General features: G+C 32.6%; 1 protein-coding gene across 1 annotated transcript; it reads left to right on the top strand.

Annotated features, from left to right (window-relative positions):
• The first annotated feature begins 1,121 nt into the window (after nt 1-1,121).
• LOC140447450 (uncharacterized) lies at nt 1,122-21,321 on the top strand. The gene is made up of 4 exons (XM_072540102.1): nt 1,122-1,382; nt 2,540-2,827; nt 8,870-9,606; nt 10,244-21,321. The coding sequence occupies exons 1-4, from the start codon at nt 1,206-1,208 to the stop codon at nt 11,493-11,495; spliced, it is 2,454 nt and encodes an 817-aa protein (XP_072396203.1). The 5' UTR covers nt 1,122-1,205; the 3' UTR covers nt 11,496-21,321.
• The last annotated feature ends 684 nt before the right edge of the window (nt 21,322-22,005 follow it).

The raw sequence follows: 22,005 nt of genomic DNA, 5'->3' as shown, positions 1-22,005 counted from the left end.
GAGATTTAATCCCGGGATCTTATTTCCCAGAGAAGAAAGAATGAAGTCTCTCCCAAGAGGCCATTTTAATAATTTACTCTATAAAAATATGTCAACAAACTAGAACTCACTGCAAACTATGCAAAACGTAAACTAAATGATTATGGTGTTAAATAAAAAGAATACGAAACACTCACCTAAACAAATAGCAAAGAAAATCAACTTGAAATAATTCTGAAAACATTTCTCAGTAGGAACAAAATAATTGTAATGAACAGGTGCTCTTCGTTGTGTATTCTAACGAAAACTAAATTACATGGGATCTACTGCCATACTAACAGCTACGCTATGTGGCCGGTTGTATAATTCTAGGCTGCTATTTACTGAAATTTTCAAGAGTGATCAAGTCTCCCATATACTCAAGTCTCCCTCTTCTCCCCTAAAGGCAAGAAAAAGTTGTCTTCAGGAAAAATAGAGGAATAGATTAAGTGAAGTTCAGAAAATGGGGGAAAGAGAAATGCTCACAGCTTTATATGTAGGCAAAACACCAAGGAATGTACAACGAACAATTAAGGAGCTACAAGAACTGTACAATGAACCTAGCATCAGCCGCTTCATAAGTTCGCAAATAATTAGATAGATGAGACGTAATATGATGAAAATGAATAATGAGATGGTCCTAAAACGGGGCCCAAAACCGAAAAGAAGGTCGATCAAGGTAAAGATGGTTTGATAGCGTACAATAGCATTTCAAAAAAAGAGAAGTTCATGATTGGCGAGAAAAAACAGAATGAATGATTATGTTTGTGTTTTATTATTTTTTTTTGTAGGTAATTCTAAAAAATCAGAACCTAAATAATGTTAACTGAATTTGATGAACAAGATTGTAATCAAATTTTCAGAATCTTTTTTTAATATCAATACGATATGATAATAATAAGCAAAATGTACATACTTAAACGTATTATTTTGATTCTAACAACCACCTTGTCCAAGCAAACCTTGATGGTAATACAGAAGGCCGAGCATAATGTAAAAGGTTTTATGTCTTACGTTTTTTGTAATCCTCCTTTAGCGACAGTTGACACCGTTGACAGTGACAAATGAATATAATTATAACCTAACTGGTTGAAGCTGTCTAATTTATCAAACATTATAAACAAATAATGGATCTTTAATGTAATTAACTTAAATTCGCTTACATTAAGCAAAAAACATCTACAACGATGAGACTGAAAGCCAGAAAGAGGGTGATGATGAAAATCAATAGGGCGGGTGATGCTCAACCGCGGTTCAAGGTAAAAATACCAGAACTTAAAGACGAAAAGAAACCTAAAGTAAAGCCTAAAAAAGAGCAAGAATTTGGTGGAAACTTGGGTTTTAATGCAGAAGTGCCCCTCAAGGTAACATAAACGTTCTAACTAATAATTTATAAATAGTAGTCGAAAGGGTTAACTCTTAGAAATGTTTCAACAGTGAAATTTTTTAGTGAATGACCAAGTTTGCTGAAATTAGCAAAAAACGAAATTCAGAATACCGGTGAGGAAAAATAATTTTGTCTGATATTAAGAGCTTCCCAAAAAAATAATTATTATCTTCATATGCTGTCAATTGGTATCAAAATTTAAACATTGAAAATGTCTGTAGAAATAGCAATATTGTAGTTTAATATTTGATTCATGTACTATATAGGGAATGCTTGAATAAATATCAACTTCTCTGTTCAATGAAGAATGTAGAAAAAATTGCACTTGTACATCAAGTCATCACTTTGTGTTCTATTTCTGCTGTTGATACTAAGCATTTTAATGAAAATATATATTGCATATATATTTCACATAATGGTAAATGTTTTTAAAAGAATTTAGAATAATAATTAATTTATAATAATTTCTTTCTTCTAGTCTTTAAATTTAGGTACTCTGTCTTGGCTCTAGTCACTAATATTTACATCATTTAAGTCACTTTCCCATTCATCATATTTTCATATTATATGTCAAAATTACTCAATTACCTTATCGATACCATCCCCCAGCAATCTTCATGTATATCCCAAATAGCAAGTTTACCTGTGTAAACTTATATATCATAACAGATTTCATCATCATCAGTGGCATTACAGCTTGTTATGAGCCAAAGCCTTCTTTTCAGAACAATCTTCCATTTGCCCCTGTCTCTGGCAACTCTTCTCCATGCTTTAATTCCGATGGATTTTAGATCATCCTCTATGTTATCTTGATACCTAAGTTTTGGTCTACCTCTGGCTCATCTTCCCACTGGTCCTCTTTGGTCATAATAGATTTACATATAAAAAACTTTATAGTATACTTATTCAACAAATAATGGATCTGATAATGACTAAATACTCAAAACCAGTCAAATATTAATCAAGAGGTATATATATACAACTTTTGTAGTCCAAGGGCCTAATATTTCTTCAGAGTTCACATTCTTAAGTATGTTTTAAATTGTTACTGTATCTTTTTCTGCTTTTTTGGGGCATAGTTTTTATTAATAGAATCTCCCAGTGCCACCCTTTAATACTTGTTATGGTTGACAGGAATATGAAGAGACAAATCCAACACCTTCAACCAGCAACACAGCTTCAACCAGGAACAGAGTTAAACTACTAGAATGCAAGGATGAAAATATACCGGAAGTAAAACCTAAACAAGAAAAGGAATACGAAGACACAGACCCAAAGCCTTCAACGAGCTGCTCTGCTAAGCAGGAGGAAGTTGAACAAAGCCAAGTTAAAATCTGCAGGTTATGTCTAGTCTTTATTGAGGATAGTATGATGCCTCTGAAAAAAGTCATTGCTATGCTTCAAATTGTGCTTCCAGAAGTTGTAAGTATCCTAGTTTTTGTTTAGAAAGAAATGTTTAGTATTGTACGGAGGAAATTTTCATATACTTTTCATATATACAAAACTTTAAAACAGTTCAATAAGTGATAAATTGCGTTAGGCTTTCACGGCCATCGTCTAACTTATTAAACTGTTTATTCGGGCTGTTGGGCCGTTGTCTTCTGTTGAGATTTGTTCTCGACGTTTCGCCAACACTAGGGGTTGGCATCTTCTGGAGATGTTGATGCTTCGCTTGTAAGCAGAAACTGACGACGCGTTGTACTACGGAGGCAATATTTATAATTCCCACTCGCCTCCCCTCCACTGGTTTCGGCTTGAGGGGGCGTGTCGTTGTTTATAGTAGCTTTTCTATCTCCGTGTTTGGCGGGAAGGGCGTTTGTGGATTTTAATACTGGTATCCATGTTTTGTTGATTTTTAGTCCTTCTTCTATCCTATTGAAATTGTTTGGGTGCTTGTATATTTCCACCGCTTCCCGATATAACCGTGGGTAGTACTGTGAAGTTTTGTCCAGCATCTGTGTTTCTTCAAATAGTATTCGATGTTCTCCGCTTCCCAAAGCGTGTTCGGCAACGGCAGATTTGTCGATATGTCCTAAACGACAATGGCTTTTATGTTCATTTATCCTGGTGTTGGTGTGTCTTTTTGTGGTTCCCACATATACCATTCCACATGTGCATGGTATTCGGTATACTCCGGCCGTTGCTAATGGGTCGCGTTTGTCTTTTACCGATCTTAAACAATCCTTGATCTTCTTTGTAGGTCTGAAGATGGTCTTTATGTTGGCTTTCTTGAGTATTCGCCCAATTCTGTCCGTTACCCCCGATATATAGGGCAAGAACGCTTTCCCTTTACATTCTGTTTCTTCGTCCCTTCTTCTAGATACGTTGTTCATCGCCTTGTGTATTTCTCTTCTGGTGTACCCATTAGAGGTGAGCGCTTTTTCAATATAAAGAAGTTCACTTTGGAGATGTTGTGGTTCACAAATTCTCTTCGCCCTCTCTGCCAAAGTTTTGATGATACCTTGTTTTTGGCTAGGGTGATGATTTGAGTTCCTGTTTAGGTATCTGTCTGTGTGTGTAGGTTTTCGATACACTTTATGTCCTAAGTGACCTTCCTTTCGATTTACTAATACATCCAGGAACGCTAGTTGTTGAGCTTTTTCTGTTTCCATCGTAAATTGAATATTTGGATGTAGTGTATTTATATAAGCCAGGAAATCGTTTAGTTTTTCTGCCGAACTTCTTACGAACGAGTCGATCCATCAGAACAAGTCAAGCCAATAGAATATATACACGCATGGAAAAAGCACTATTACGAGAACGAATACATGACACCAGACGAAATTTGGCGAAGGTTGACAAGGAGCTTCTAGATTTAGAAGTATTTATTTATGTTTAAACAAACTGATCAGTCATACACATATTCTATGACTTTCGATTACAGTTCCAAAGATCCTAATGGGTTAAAAACTCATGTAACATGTATATTAAAGGTATAAGAATGTAAAAAGAAGTATAAGATCTGTTGCAAGGGGAACATTTGTTTAAAGTTTCAAGACTGGTAAGACTTGTCTTTCAAGAAAAACAAATGACTTCAGAATTGAGAAGGTTGAGATCATTGACTCCAAATTTAATAGGATTCTTCCTGATATCAAGAGGAACGTTTGCACCAACTGCCAAGGTAGGACCTTTTCTTGAAGAAAATGAAAAATAAAACTATCCAGAAAGTGAGAAGAATTGGGAGAGCTATTGACCCCAAATTTTACAGGATTCTTCCTTATATCAAGAGGAACCTTTCTAATAAGTTTTAAGATTCCAGAGCTTGTCCTCCAATAAAAAGAATAGACAAAATAATATGAATACAAGACATTGTGAGCATAAATTAAATAAGGTTCTCCCTTATCAGCACATGTCATTTAAGTTTGATGACATCAGAACCCCACAGCATTGCCAAATCATCAGAATAGTTAATAAGTGAGGAATGTTCAAAATGCCAAATATTTAAGAACACACTAGTCAGTTTAATTGTTAAAATGAAGAAAATAATCACTTTTTGTTTTTATTTTTCAATAATGTGGAAAGTGAAAAAGATAGGTTTAATCCATATTATAAAAGATCACATAAAAATGTATAGTTGTAAATACATTTTAAAACTCAAGTAATATACTTGTAAATCACTAAATAAATTAATAACTTTTATTATGAAATATTGCATCTAAATTATGAAGAATTCAGTGGGATATTAAAAAGGCAGGGAAGCCTGTGTGATAAAAAGGAAGTGGTCTATAAAAGGAGCATTGTGAAATGAATTAACAGAATTGCGAGAATGTAAAATGGATAGAAAGCTCAACTGATTTATAAGATTTCAGAAATGGGTTGGATAACATTCGGGAAAACCTAAAGGAATTGCATTATGAAGAGGCCCCCCAAAAGAAACTGAAGAGTGCACCAAAAGCAAATAGTTAGTCTCGCAGTATAAACTACAATTTTTTTTAAGTTATCTGAACTTTAAAAATAAATATAATAATATGTACAACTCAACCGGCCCATGGCTCAGAATTTTTTCACTGTTTTCCACCATTTTCTTCTGTCGATGGTCACAGTTCTCCAATTTGTTATTCCGATTATTAGACAATAAAAATATAGTTATAGTCCCGATAGTTAAAAATAAATAGATATGTTAGAACTTATTCTACAATATTCATATTATCCAGATACATCCACAAGGTAAAGAAAAAATACAAGTATTTATTTATTAACGGGTTCCACACAATTATATTTAAAATGATACATTAAACCAAAATATAGTGCAGTACATGTAAAAAATAGAAAAATAACAAAATACAAATTAAAAAAATTATGATAGATACTTTACGTTTTTTGTACAAAGATTCTCCAAGCACATAGAAATAAACCAAGGTCTATTTTACTACCATTTACAATAATTCTGTTCATTGGAGAATATTTAACAAAATTACACTTTGATTGAAACGACTGTAAAATTTTAAAATAACAAAGTAAATCTGGAGGGGATAATAAAGACAACAGACTATTCAATCAATCAGTCAGCCTTGGGTTAATCAATTCAGTTAATCTTGGAATGAAGTAATTTATGCAAAACATAGTATCTTATACTTTATATTATAAGAATAGAATAGAATAAATATGCGCTTAACACAGGACTCTCATAAAGCCCTACTTCCACACAAAATTTTACAGTTTCATCTGCATTCTTTGTAATTCTAGTTGTTAACCTGTCATACATGTCTTGCATTTCTCTCACATATTCAGACAGCACTCTTGTTATACTTAATGTCCACTACAGTAGGTTTCTGATAACTTTTGTCATACGCTTTCCCAAGATTAATAAAATGTATGTGCAAATCTTTCTCTTTCACTCTAAATTTTTCCATTAGTTGCTTTAATACAAATTGCTGTTGTGTATCTGCCTTGCATAAATTCAAATGGACTCCTATATACCTTTATTTCTAGAACCTTACACTAAATTCTGTTAGAATACAAACATATTTTGAATTGAGTGCCGTGAAAAATTGTCTGAACAAAATTAAGCAAATGTTTACGGAAAATAACTATTGCAAACCAAATAAAACACAAAATAGATTTTTTAAAATTTCTTTATATAACTCTAATATAAAAGTTTATAAACAATATCATTACTAACATGGATTTAAAATTTAGACCTAACCTAAGTGTGCATATATATATATATATATATATATATATATATATATATATATATATATATATATATATATATACAGTAGACTCCCTCTATAACGAGAACTGAAATGACACAGACTAATTACCTCGTTATAAGCCGATCTCGTTATATCAGACAATAATAATACTGTGCATACATATGAATCTGTAGTTTTCTAAACCATTAACTTTCTATAGTGAAGCCATTCGGAGTAATATAAGATGCTAATAAATATTGTTTGAATGGCGTTTTTGAAAAAAAGTTATTTACTTTTATTGTCAATGAAATATATTGAAACATAAAAGAGTTGTTTACTTTTATTATCAATGATATACGTTAAAACAAAAAATCTGTACTTATATTTTTTTCCAACTACATAATGTATAAAGCGTATTTTTAACTGCTTTAAATGGTCCAGTATTATTCTATCATATTTTTTCTAAAGATGTGAAACAGTTGTATTTATTCATTGTAAAGAAGTTTATTGCGGGCTGCAGTTAAGTTTATTGAGGGGCTGTTTGAAAAGGTATTTATTTATGGCCACGACCGGACCAAAAACATAAAAAACACGTTTTTGGATCTTATTATAACCAAATTTGCCTCACTATAGACGGTTATAGTTCAATAGAAATTTCACGGGACATCTAATGTATCTCGTTATAAGCGAAACCTCGTAATAACCGTGTTCGTTATAGAGGGAGTACACTGTATATATATATATATATATATATATATATATATATATATATATATATATATATATATAATCTTATAAGAAATTTGACTATATTTACTAATCAAGTAAAATATATAGTAATGTTAAATTATTTAACTCTCTTGTAAATAAGCCTATAAAACTATAATAAAAATTCAATACATATACAAAACAAAAAATATATGTGAGTACAAAAATTGTTAATCAAATTTATTGTTTTAATTTAATTTAACTTAATTCCAATTTGGTAACTTTCGTCATCTAATTTGTCCATGAAATTTATTAAGTTTTCCCTCTGAAGACTTAGTTTGGCATTTTCCTGGATCACATTTGTTTGTTCTACCTTCCCTCTGATAAACCTATTAATTTCCTCCTGATGCCTTGATTTGATAATTGAAATTTCCCCCAAACAGCTTGCAATATCATTTAAAACAGAGTTAGTAAAGTTTGTTTAGCAGAAAATGGTTGACTTCAATTAGTGCGGTCGTAAATATTATTAAATTTATCTGACTTGGTCCATTGTTAAGGCCTTGTACCTCAGGTAAACCATTGTTACCTGAAACCGGACCTTTTATACTATTATCTGTTAACCCAGGATGTTTACAGTCGATACTAATTGAAGTCAACCATTTACTGCCAAACAAACTTTACCCATGTACTCCTCATACATTCTTACCAAGTGCACATGCTTACACAAGGTATTCCTTACCACATATTCGCCATACTCGCACCGGTAGCGATGAATACAAATTTTGCATACTCCACAACAAGTAGAAAATCTAATACATGAAGCATACTCTCAAGTTACTCCACAAAAATGGAATAATTACGTGCAACAATTCCAAAGTTATTTATAGTTATCCTATAGAAAAAAGTATATTTGCTTCAAACCTGTTTCTGATAAAATTTGGTATCACTGTTGGTTATAAGAACCTGTACTGTAAAGTCAAGGTGGGACAGACTATAGCTATAATTATCTTTGTCTAATTTCTTAAATCTACCTCGAAACTGTACATAATATAAAATATTATAGTCGTACTGCCGGGAGATACATTTTATCCGAGCCGTTCATTGCTCTAGCTTCATCGCCCTATCTTAGCTTTACTGCACTCTCAGTGTAAATTTCACTATAGACACCAAGGATGAAGTTAGGCGGAGTTCATGAAAGAAGAGATCTTTAGTTTTTTTATATTAATATATAAATCTATTTTTGATGGATCTTTCTTTGAGAATAAGAATTGAGAAGTGAGAATTAATGCTAAGGTATGAGTTTTCTAGAAAAGTAATAAAATTATCAGCAAAGATTGTGGTTTGTTGTGGAAAGCTTCTCTTACTGTGTTTTTTGTTTCATATAATCAGTCAGATCCAAGAGGGTTCTCAGTTTTTCGCTTTCTTTTTGACTTTATTAATTTTTGTGTGTTTTGATGATGTGTGATTTTGCTTGTTATTAATGAATTATTAAATGCTACATTGTATGAATACGTTCGGAGCTGGCAACAGCCATTGTACTGTATCCTTCAAGTGAATTTTAGTACAGATGTGTAATAGATCGCCCTCTGTAACAAATAATGTTGATAATATTTTGCAGGATCCTTCTATTACAAAGGAGCCAGTAGTATGTCAGGTATGCGCAGACTTCCTTGAAAAAGCGTCAGTCTTCATGATCAACACTCTAAATGTCGAACAAAAGATTAAAAACTACTATGACCTAGTCAAATGTGAGGATCAAATAGACTTGCTCAACGTATTGGAATTCGCTTTTCCAAAAATTGAAATGGACGGTGACGACAAGAAGAAAATAAAATGTCATGATAACGATAATGATGATAAGGATAACGATGCTGATGATAAGGATAATGATCACAACCATGATGCCGAAACTGTTTCTCCAACTACAAATATATTGGACGTGAAACAGATCAAGAAAGAGAAAGAAGTGGACGATAATATAATGGAGGAATCAGTTGAGAATATGCCTGAAGAAAATGATCAAACAGGCACTGCTTGTGAAAAAAATATTGAAAATCCACATGTAGACACTGAAGAACCTCATACTCCAGAAAATTCGTTCCAAGAAAACGAGGAACATCCGACTGAAGAAGAAGGTGAAGATGCTGCAGTAGAAAATACATTACAAGAAGATAATGAAGGTCAGTTCGAAGACGGAAATGAACCAGCACCTGATGAGAATGGAGAGAACCCGGAACCGGAAGAGACGAAATTCAATCCTTTTGATGCGTCTATTCCCAATCCTTTTGATATGAATTTTCCAAATCCATTTGCGGAGGAAATGGATTATTCATATGGAAGCAGAAAGAAACCTACGTAAGTACATTTTTTAAATTATATATACTGCCTAAATTAAATGCGACAAATCTACTGAATATTATGTAAGCACTTAAATACGCTGAGAATGATGATGATGATATCGACAAAAAACTACGTAGATGAATTAACAGTGCAGTTTTGGGGACTACATTCAACAGAAGTTGAATTCCAAACCGGGATGGTAGAAAAGGTAACGGTGCTCTTTATAGCACGTTAAAAAGGGATTCAAGTATTAAAATAAGTCAAAATAAATAAGTATCCAGAGTAAACAGGACTTTTTATTACTGTAAAAGTTTGCAAAGTGGTCATTACAATAATATCGTGTGAAAGGAATGGAGAGAAATAAGTGACCATACAGGATATCTCACAAAATAAGAAAAATTGGAAAATAAGAAACGTGGAAGTTTTTTCACACAACAAATATAGATAGTTCCATTTTGATTTAATTCTAGTCTTTCTCCATTCTCCTACACGTGTTTCAAGTTTTAAATATCATCAGGAAGACTTTGCGAGATGACTGACTTTTTACATAGTCAACAGTTCGAAAAGTGCCCACTAATCCTCTATAAGTATCAATAAAATATTTTTATTTAAATAATTTATATTTACTCACAGTAATCTCTTGATTTTTTAGGAAACTACAAGTCCGCGCTGATTCGCACGGAATCACGTACTATAATTGCCCACTGTGCACTTTCACAACAAAATACAAATACAGTATGAAAATTCACAAAGACATGATGCACACTAACCCCGACGATATCGTTTTATATTATTGTGCTCTGTGTACTTTCAAAACAAAACATAAGCGTTACTTGGAAACACACATGCTAGTCCACAAGGACCCGGAAGACTGCGAAATGCACAAATGTAAAGTATGTAGTTTTAAAACAAAGTTTAAAAGTTATTTGAAGACACATATGCTCATCCACAAGAATCCGAACGAGATCACAATGCACAAGTGCGAATATTGCAGCTTTAAGACGAAGCATAGGAAGTATCTGGATACACATGTATTGATTCACATGAACCCCGACGATATACCGATGCACTGCTGCACTGTGTGTGAATTTAAAACAAAATCTAAGCCGTACTTGAAGACCCATATGCTCACGCATAAAAATCCTGAGGAAGTACCGATGCATCAGTGCGATGAATGCAGTTTCAAAACCAAATTCAAGTATTATCTTAATAGACACATGTTAATACATAAGAATCCCGACGAAATACCCATGTTTCAATGTGAGCAGTGCAACTTCAGAACGAGACACAAAAAGTATTTAGAAACACACAGCATGATACATAAGAATCCAGACGAGTTGGTCATGTATTCCTGCAACCAATGCGAGTTCCAGACCAAGTCAAAGGCTTATCTCTTTAAAACTCACATGCAAATCCACAAAAATCCCGACGAGCTGGTTCTTCATAAGTGCTCACTGTGTCCGTTTAAAACAAGACACAAGAGCTACCTGGAAACCCACATGCTAACGCACAAAAGCCCCGACGAAGTAACGATGCACTACTGCACCGAATGCGATTTCCGCACAAAGTTTAAACATTACCTAAAACGGCATATGTTGGTACATTTAGCCCCCGACGAGTGCGTCATGTACAGATGTTGGGAATGCGATTTCGAAACCAAACACAAGAACTACCTGGACACCCACATCCTCTACGTGCATAAGAGCAAAGACGAAGTTCCTCTACACGGTTGCCCTCAGTGCGACTTTCAGACCAAATCCAAGGGCTACCTTAAGACCCACATGCTGCTCCACAGGAGCCCGAACGAAGTAACCATGTACAAGTGCAAAAAGTGCAGGTTCAAGACCAAGCACAAGAGTTATCTGAAGACGCACATGACCCATATGCATAGCAGGAAGCTGTAAGATAAGTATCGTTCATTACAATTTTATTCGTTTAAGTAAGACATACTAGGTAACTGTGTACAAAAACTATAGTTGTTTGTTTTATCGTAACTGCTTTTTTATTTATTTTACATATATTTATACATTGAGGTAGTGGACCTGGAGAGCTAGGTCGTGAATATTCAAAGTACCGCCATGTCAAGTCACCTGTCATTCTACGAAGAGTCTTCTGAAATATTTGGACTATTAAAAACTAGAGGGCGATACGTAACAATACTACTCTGTAAAGTGGGAAGTTTGATTTAAAATCCTGCTGTTCTCTCTTTGAGTTTGTCTTAGGTTCTGACATTACCTAAAGAGTTCTCAATAAAGACGAAACATGTCATATCTTAGTGTGAACGAAGACAGACTTTTAAAGATAAAATACAAATATCCTCTTTCTGGAAAAAATATGTCGCTTTATAAAACGAATTACAGACAATTACTTCTTGGTGCTGTACACTATGCAGCTTGTGGTTCCTTCTGCTCTTCTTATTATTGTACTGATATCAGGTATGTAGCATGTTTCTTATGTGTAACCATGAGTGTCGTTTGTGAGTGTCCTCACCAACTTTCAATTTTGCCCATTCAAATTGGTTTTAAAAGGTTATATGCCTCTTAAAATATGGCCTACATATGGGACCTTTCGCTGTTTAACGATGTTGCGATCGATGTTTGCGTATTAGCTTTTTGTTTGTAATATGGTCTTCTTCTTCTACTTCTTGGAGATCTTTCGATCTGTTTAATTCTGAAGTTGCCTCTGGTTAATTTTCTGGGAAGTAGATTGCCAACTATCTCTCCATCTTTTAGGAAGTCTTCCGGGAGGTCTTGAACAGGGCGGGTTGTTTTCTAGGGCGATTTTTGGGAGTCTGTTCTCATCCATTCGTCTTACATGATTGTACCACATCTTCTTACGCTGCCTTTCCCATCTTACAATATCTTGAATTTTGCACTGCTCTCTGACGTTTGCATTTCTCACCCTGTCTCTTCTTGTTTTGCCCACTATTTTCTTAGGGTTTTCATTTTGACAACCCTTAGCATCTGTTTCGTTTCATTTGTATCTTCGCGCATTTCTATGCCATCTGTCATGATCAGTCGTATGCAAGTCTTGTAGATTCTAATTTTACTATCTGTGCGCATATACGGATTTGACCAGACTATCTCCCGCACACATCCCGACAATGCGGATGCTTTGTTGATCTGACTCCTTAGATCCTTTGCTGGGTCGTGTGTGCTTGATACATCTATGTCCAGATATCTGAATTGCATCACCTGTTCTATGGGGTTGTTCTCAACCACTAACTTACTTCTGAGCGGATCTTTTGCTATTGTCATACATTTAGTTTTGTTGGTAGAAATGGACATGTAATATGGTCGACTCATGGAATTTTAAACAACCTTGTGATACACCTTCCATATCATTCTAACGCTTTCATAAGGTTTAACGATCTTACTTTAAGTGATCAGTAAAAGAATCAACGAAATATGGAACTCCAGAAATAAATGTAGTTTCAAATCTTGAATATGTTGCCTGTCTGAGTCCATTTCAAATAGGTAAAAAGAAATAAAAATAAGACTTTCACAGTCAATTTGTTCTACCACCAACGACCGGTTTCGCATACTATAATTTGCTATGCATCTTCAGGACAACGGTACATTGTAAACTAATTGCTGAAAATATAATAACCCGTATTAGGATGCTGTCTGGTACAGAATATACAGCAATTATGCCAATATTACATATAATAATAGTAAGTGCTTTATTACTACTCTGTAAGAGTACCGACCTATCGACTGCGAAAACTTATTTTAATAGAAAAATCCCGTGCCCGGCGCTTTGCCTCCTTCACTATTGAGAAGCATTGTCATAATTATTTTATTTGGTCGCACATTGTGAATTGGATTTACCAACAAAAATTCGATGAACTCCACTACCTCAATGTGTCCTTTAGGTAGTTAATGGTATATGAGGGCAGCTATTTTAATTCTAGCTGTTATACAGCACTATAAAATGTCAGACGTATTCTCGTTGTTTATTTAAGAAAAAAAAGACATATTACTCTTTTATAGAATGTATTGTCAAATTATATAGGTATTTGCGTACTATATATTATTGAGAATGATTATTGTCTTAGTATATACTGAAGCTGCTACTCTTTTTTAAAGCGAATATGCAATTATATTGATAATTTATTTATTTAGTAGAATCTTAAAGAAAATATCTTGAAGTAACTGTTATTTTATTTTTTTTTTTGTGTTTTTTGGGCTCTGTCTATTCAAAATTGAGATGATCACTGTATAAAAGCGAGAGGGATAAATATTGGAAAATGGAAGCATTTTGCGAAAAATTGCCATGATAGAAGAAGTATTTAACTTTTTTCTCTCTACAGTAAAATGTTGAGGCGAGCGTCACGAAAATAGCGCCACAAGATGTCACGGGTAGCGTCACAAAATAGCGGTTCTTTACATCGATTTACTACTCGATTAATCAGTTTCTAGTCATCATATATTTACTCTTAACAAGTTTTAGATTAAAAACTGCATGAAAAGCAACTAGACATTAAATGAGTAATAAAAATTAAAAGAAATCTGCCACTAAAAGATGTGTAATGAAATCGTTAGAGATTTGGTAGTGGTTGGTGAAAATAAACTTTTAAATATGCTGTAATTAATACTACTCAACCATACTTCTTCTTTTATACATGCGTTAACTTTATTGTGATGAAAGAATCCTTCCTATACTGTGGGCTCTGTTGTGTTTTGAATAGATAGGATGCCTTAGGTATATTTAAAAAGGTGTAAAAAGTAGTGTGAGTAATATTTATGTAAAAGGTAGATCCAGAAATTAGAAAAGTGTATTACTGTATAGTATAAAATTTCGGGCTATATAAAAAAGAAAATTTTAATTTTCTTTTTATATTCATTCAACACATACTAATTTTTTTGTGATAAAGATTTGATATGACGGTTTATTGTTTGAAAATAGAATCATATTGAACGAAAGCTCTTATTCTCTCACTGTAATTTGATTTGCCGATAAGCCACTAATATGTCGTTGCACTGATGGTAGTTTTCCAATTTATTTTATGTGCCATATGAATTATTTTATCTAATTTCACTCAATAAGCACCAGGTCTAACTAACCCCATAATTTTTAGGGAAAATTTGACCTAAATCATCAACATTGATTGGTGCTCTAGCAATTCTTTGTGTTTGTGTCGGACGATTTGTCTTAGACTTCATTAATTTATGGTCTACAAAACGTCAGTATTTTTTTAATTCATGTATTTTTCTTATCGTTGCGATCGACTTGGTGAGTCAATGCATTAACTTGTTGGGAAGGCACTTTTAACAGCATAGATTTTTTATACTAACAGAAAAAACGAGCGACCAATTGCAATACGCTAGGTCCATAAACAATTGACACGTGACGTAAACATACTCCAATGTCTATCTGTTCATAATGTCAAGCATGAAAAATCAAGTATCGTTTATCATATTTTGTGTTTATTCAGATTAAAAATTGGAAAAACACTGTATGACTTGTACACACTTCTAAAATATAGGTCAAACTGGCAACAGGTGTATGTTCTCAAAAAACTTGATAGTGTGTAAATTTTTTTTATTAAAATCAGCTGAGTACTTCGTTTATCTTCATCTTCAGAGCTTCGTTTTATAGGTTACAAATACCTCATGGAAGAGTGATTGTCGACACAAAATACATTAAAAGACATTATAATGTCAACGCCTCTGTTATAAGGGTTAAAAACCCTTTTAAAGTTGTAAAAATCACATTTATACCAATGGCTGACTTATTGAAACGAGAGAAATCAGCTGTTTTCACCTTTTAAATGTGTTTTTACAACTTAAAAAAGGGTTTTCATCATTATAACACAGGCGTTGACCTTCGTTTCACAGTGATGCCAAAGGGTTTTAGACGAACTCCACTCAATGCTGTGCACATACCTAACTGCCTATTAACTTTCAAGTGAAGTGGAAGTGGATTGTCACTTGTCCATACTAATGCGCCTATTTATTGCGCTGAAATAACTGCACAACAAATATCTGTAAACAAATGCTTCTCACTGAAAAAGGTTAATGTAAAATTGAATCACAAAGAGATTCTATATTGACACAATAAAACCAGATTTTTCTATTGCTTTGAATATTGCAAATTATTGTCATTTGACTGGTCTCAAATTTTGACAGTTGACATTTGAAAGTTGATATTTTTAACAATGGTTTTGTCAATAGTGGCGCCTTCTGGTTATCAGGCTCGAGACTTATTTTAAGCTTTTTGGAGAGAATATGTGCCTTCGATACATATTTTCAATTAATAAACTGATTATGTGATTAAAAAAGAGGCAAATTAAGGCATTTAAGTGGTTAAAAATGTTCTTTTCAAACATTCAATCAAATATAAATTACTGATAAAATTTATATACTGAATCAGTTAATCTAGTCGTTTGTGTATTAAACTAATTTTTATTGAAGCGAACCGAGATTTTATACGGTTTTCACATTATACTACATTGTGCCATAATTGAAAAGTGATAAAAATATAGGCTTGATGTCATTTAAAACTGAATATTGGTAATTTTGATATATGCAAAAACTTTTGATGTTTTCGTTTCGATTTCGCATATAAGGCAAAAAAAGTGCCCTCATTATTTTTAGTTCAATCTTTCTGAACATCTTATCAACCTGAAATGATAGTTTATTTAGGTAACCATCACTAAATCACCTCTGTGTCTTCTACCGTAGCAATTTTTTCTTTTCCACTTTTGCTATCTTAAAAACTTATCAATAGTAATACCACTAGTGATTCAATTTTCGCGATAAGTCTGTCGATTTACTTCTAAATGAAACTGAATTGCTTGAAAACACCACGAGTCCGTAGGACGAGTGGTGTTTTCTTTAAGAAACTCAGTTGAGTTTAGAAATAAAAGACAGACTTATAAGCTAAATTAAATCACGAGTGGTATTTTATTAGACTATTTCATGAACAAAGTGATAGGTCAAAAATTCAGTAGAATGAGAGGAAGGAATTTAGTTAGTCTTTCGTTGTTATTTTCTGCATCTAATTTGTAGTTGCGATCCACACAGAAAATCATAAATTCTCCATATATAAGATTTAGATTTTCTTGTGTTACTCGGTATATTTTCTTCAATGTTTTGGTTTATAACTTCGTTTGAAGTACCACCGAAACGACTCATTTTGACGTATACAGCTATAATAATTTTTTTGGCAAACGTCAAACTTTGCTTTACGATCGGTATCCATGGTTACGTCGTTGAAAACACGAAGCTGATAGACCAATCAGAATTGAAAGACAGTTGGTGTTTTCGCGATAACACAAGCTGTCTTTGGTTTGTGATTGGTCAGATTATGTGAAAATTTTAAGATGAGTGAAATAGTCTGTCTTATTCATTTTCTTGTTATCTTTTGAATAATACATGTTTTTTTGTTATTCTTTCAATAGTTTTTATTGCTTTTAAAACAGCATATTTTAGTTCATATTTAATTTTTTCGTCTTTAGACACTTTATCTCTGTCCTAAGATAAAAAGTGCCCTCATTCCTTTTAGTTCAACCTTCCTAAATAACTAATATTCATGGGATTACTGTTTATTCAGATAATCATCACTAAAATCGGCTATGTATCTTCTATCAGGTTCGCCTTAGCAGTTTTTCTCTTCTCCACTTTTGCTATCATTAGAGACTTGTATTTAAGGCTAAAACTGGATGTCTGGATATTGGATAGGAGCTTATTTTAGAGACCTGCTTTTTCCCGGTTCAAGGTTTGGGAGAAAGCGGAGCTCGCGTTGGTAGGGGCACATTCTTGAATTAGACGTTTCCTGTACCGGGATTGTAGAGGAGCGTCTACCCGCTACCCTGATATTATAGTTTTAAAACTGAATTCTATAAACGATGTCTCATCATCGGTGGTAGGATGATCTTCCATAACTTTGCTACGGTTCAGACGTATATATTCGATTTTCTATATAAAAAATGCCATCAATGTAATTTACTTTAATATTTACGTCCAGCACTTGCTGACAGAGGATAGTTGAGGTTTTTAGTGTGATTCCTGTTTGTGGGTCAGTTTTGTTCAGTTTTGATCAGACTATCAAAACGAAGTATAAAAAGGTCTAATGTACAATTTGGTCTTAAAAATAAGAGGAAAATACATCAACAAAAAAATAAATACCACCTTTGATATGGTAGGAATACGATGGATTAATAAGGTAGAATAGATAAAACTCTATACAACTTCGTCTTCCCATCAACTCCTGCCTGTCTACCAGGTCCTATCAAAACGTTTCCATATTCGGCAATTGGGCAATTCATATTTCAACATATACTTGCTTTCTGAACCATCTATTTTTTTCCTTCGCGTGTTGTGTGTTTGGCTTGGCCCTTCCCTGTTTAGGTAGCGGTCAAGCAAAGCGACCATTCATACGTTTACAGGTCGATCGAATCATAATAGCAGCTATAGAGGACAAAGGCTAAGAAAAGACGAAGAAATTGTTCAATTGTTTCAAGGATTTGTCATCAGCTATCCCTTATATACCTTTGAGAACTTTCAAAAACCCACACCTATGTTTCTGTGGTTGCCGAAAGCAGACAAATATAAAATTTAATCATTTATACCCATAAAAAAAATACTTGTGAAACCCAACAGAGCAGCTAAGTCGTGACTATACAAAAAGCATTTTTTTGATGTAACATTGAAAGGCACTAAACGATATAATTTTTGTGATACGAAGTTTTTACAAAAATCCACATCAGTTTTGTTATATCAACTCATACAGTATAAATATAACGATCAGAAAAAAAAATTACCGATATTCATTTATATGTGATAATGTAGATTACGTTTAAGATCATTTCTGACCAATATAATTCAAGAGATTTTTAAGAAATTATTTTATTTTACAATGCTATACAAAAGGCAAAATTATTTTATATTTAAAGCTGCCGTTATATTAGGTTAGGAATTTTTTATTTAATCTAAACTAATAATTTGAATTTGTGTTATTTTCTCTATTCTTTTTATCATTGCCTACTGTCATTTAATCAAGATCTTCTACTTAGGAAGATGTGCAATATCTTTGTGGTGACAAATATATTTTCCAAAGTTATATTATCTAAATTAAACAAATTTTGTTTTTTGTTACTTGGTGAAAAATTCTTCTAATAATTTAATTTTATCTGACTCATTTATATTGACAATATTGACATATATTATACATTTTAAAGTAGACGACTTTAAAATGATATTGTCAATATTGCTGAGTTGCGTTCCTGGGACGACTTTATTGTAAGATAGTTCATTCGATTACATGAAATCAACTTTAACTTGAAAATATCCGTGCAAATCATAGCACGTGATTCGTCTGTAAAAAGACAACGACGTGCCATGATGACAATAAAATTCTCCTGTTAGTGATTCCATAGTAAATCATGAGGAAAAAACATAATACTATCCGATACATCTTACATTTAGTTTACTCTCAATAAACACCAAATTCTGATTTTATATGTTTGTTATTTAAAAAATATAAATGATGTATCCTCGATATATGTTACTGGTTCCATACTCGATATATGATATAGGTTTTTGTGACACAATTGGTCTCATTTAGCATAATTATAGCCGCTTCTTTGATTTTTCTCTTTTAGCATCTGTTTCTTTTAGAATTATAGCATTTTAGAATTTTTAAAATTAGACATAATTAGCTCTGTGGGGAAAATATCTCAATATTTACCAACCCACGAAAAAGAAGAATACGGAGTATTATGTAAACTTGAATTGGAAAAGTTTATTAAAATTGAACAAAACATAAGCAAAGGGGAACTCCATAAACTCAGAACGGAGGAGTTTAAGGGAGGCCTATGTCCAGTAGTGGACGTGATAAATGACCCATTATTAGCGGATATATTTATGGAAGATTTTGAAACAAATATTATTTCTAAACAAAATTTACAACTCACAGTATGGTGGAGATATGTAAATAATGTATTCTCAAGATGCCATCATGGATCAGATTGTTGGACGCATTCCTGATTGATAATAGAAGAGACAATAACATTTACCAGGGAAAAGGAATATAATAACACACTACCTTTCATGGATGTTTTAATCTCTAAGAACGATACTGGATATGAGACTCAAATGTATAGAAAACCAACACACACCATTAGATATTTAAATTATAAATCAAATCACAATATCAATATTAAAAAGGGAATCATTAAATCCTCATACGATAGAGCCAAAATTGCTTGTTCTAACGAAAATTCGTTGTTAGAGGAAAAACATTTGTTAACATCTGTTTTATTAAAAAATGATTATCCTTTATAGTTTATAAATAGGGAATTTTCACCAATCGACCGAATAGAGCAAAACAACTTTTGTTCGTATAACGAGATCCTACAGCATACGCAAGGAAAAATACGAGGAAAATAACATTACCATACATAAAAGGATTATCAAAAAACTTAAAAGATAGAAAATAAATTAAACATTTCAACAACATTCAAAACAACAAACACATTGAGATCTATTTTATCTAAAACTAAACCTAACAATGAACAAGAAAGAAAAAAGAATTTTATTTATATAATACCTTGTGAATGCCATCAGTTTTATTTAGGTGAAACATCAAGGCCATTAGATGTTAGAATAAGTGAACATCAATCTTATATTAAAAATATAGAATTTGATAGATCTCAAATCTGTAAATACGCATGGGAAATTGAACATAGGTTTCAATGGAATGATTCAAGTATAGTCTTAAAAGAAACAGATGGTAAAAAGAGGAAAATCAAAGAAGCGGCTAGAATTATGCTAAATGAGACCAATTATGTCGCAAATTCCTCGGCAGAATGCAGTAGGATGTAGTTACCCATATTACAACAGGAAGTTGATAAAAGCAAAATACCGCTATTAGTAAGTCAGTAGCATATCGAGGATACATCATTTATATTTTTTAAATAACAAACATATAAAATCAGAATTTGGTATGTATTGAGAGTAAACTAAATGTTTATTCAGATAATCGTCACTAATATCGGTTATGTGCCGTCCAGTAGAAACGTCGAAGCAATTTTTTTCCTTCTTCGCTTTTGCTATCATTGAGTTGGAACTGAAAATTGTTGTAGAATGATGCGACAATGCTAGTATTTTAGTAACAAATAGTAAAAAGAGAACTTAACTGATACCAAATATGGTATAGCAAAATTGGTTACTTAAAAAATCCAGAAATCGATGAAATGATAAAGGATAAAAGTAAAATAGCCTAGGAATTAGTTACTTTATTAACCTCGACATCTAATTATAAGAAATAGCAGTGGTGAGAGAAAACAACCTTGTCGTACTTCAGATATCTTCTCAAAGAATCCCATATGATTCAATAAACACCTTTTCTTGCAAAAAAAATAATCATTTGGACTCACCTATGTAGATAGATAGAATCTTTTATGTGTACTGTACCTCCATAACTCCCATATATTATGTAAAATAATAAACTTTACTAGTAGATGGAGCTAAAGCTCGCATGCAAGTAGTTAATCAAATGAAATATTATGAAACATACATTATTAAACCTCAAACGTCATAATAGTCATCACAAAGAACTGTTAATAGACAATCCGAGTTTTTTACTAATATTAATAAGTCTTGTTTTTTGAGTTAAGTTGAGAACAAAGAAAGGATCTATCCAGAAGCAAAAAATTTAGAAATGTCTTATCTGTGTTATTCAAAAGTTTTAGATTTTTGCCTGGTCTGATTTTCTTCCCTAACTCTAAGGAAAAATGTGTGATATTTTTACTTTTTTTTAGATGTGCCATATTATTTATATTTATTTTATTTATACACTGAAAAACTGTAGTATTTTTAAAGATGGCAGATTATATAGAATATTTTTATTTGGTCAGAAGTGAGGTTTGTTTGATATGATAAGTGTATTTAGCGATTTTAAACTTTTGTTTATATGTTTTTGTATGTATTTTGTGCTGTGAGTTTACTGTAAATTTTTATTGCAAAATAAAATGCTGTAAATGTATCGTTTTTTTTTTATTATTAATATGTATATTGCGTATTTCCTTACACAATCTTTAAACATCACATTTTGACGTTGACCTCTTCATACTTATACACTCGCAATCATAAAATCCGGGTCACCTTGAAAATTTCAAGTTTCTGGAATATTTTTGCCTCTGGTGCAGTAATAACCGTTTTTTAGGCTAACTTATTTTTTATTTGTCATCAATGTTTGTCGGCAAACGTCGTTTTGCCGACGATCAAGTAGTCATCGCACAAGATGAAGAAGATCTCAGCTTTATGCTCAGAAAACTAGAAGAAGAATATAAAAACAACGGAATGGAAATAAACTTAGAGAAAACCGAATACCTAACAACAGAAAACAAGGATATGAGAAACCTAGAGATAGACGAGGGAAGACAAATAAATGGAACAGATAAATTCA

Source organism: Diabrotica undecimpunctata, chromosome 8 (genome assembly GCF_040954645.1).
Source record: "Diabrotica undecimpunctata isolate CICGRU chromosome 8, icDiaUnde3, whole genome shotgun sequence".
Classification (NCBI taxonomy): Eukaryota; Metazoa; Arthropoda; class Insecta; order Coleoptera; family Chrysomelidae; genus Diabrotica; species Diabrotica undecimpunctata.
The sequence above is the reverse complement of the archived record's forward strand: the minus strand, read 5'-3'. Positions and strand labels throughout refer to the sequence as shown.

Bases quoted from the DNA above. Each gene is read 5' to 3' on its own strand.
- LOC140447450 (XM_072540102.1), top strand. From the start codon at position 1,206: ATGAGACTGAAAGCCAGAAAGAGGGTGATGATGAAAATCAATAGGGCG. The intron at 1,383-2,539 runs GTAACATAAACG...TATGGTTGACAG, and splicing joins ATGCAGAAGTGCCCCTCAAG to GAATATGAAGAGACAAATCC. The intron at 9,607-10,243 runs GTAAGTACATTT...TTGATTTTTTAG, and splicing joins GGAAGCAGAAAGAAACCTAC to GAAACTACAAGTCCGCGCTG.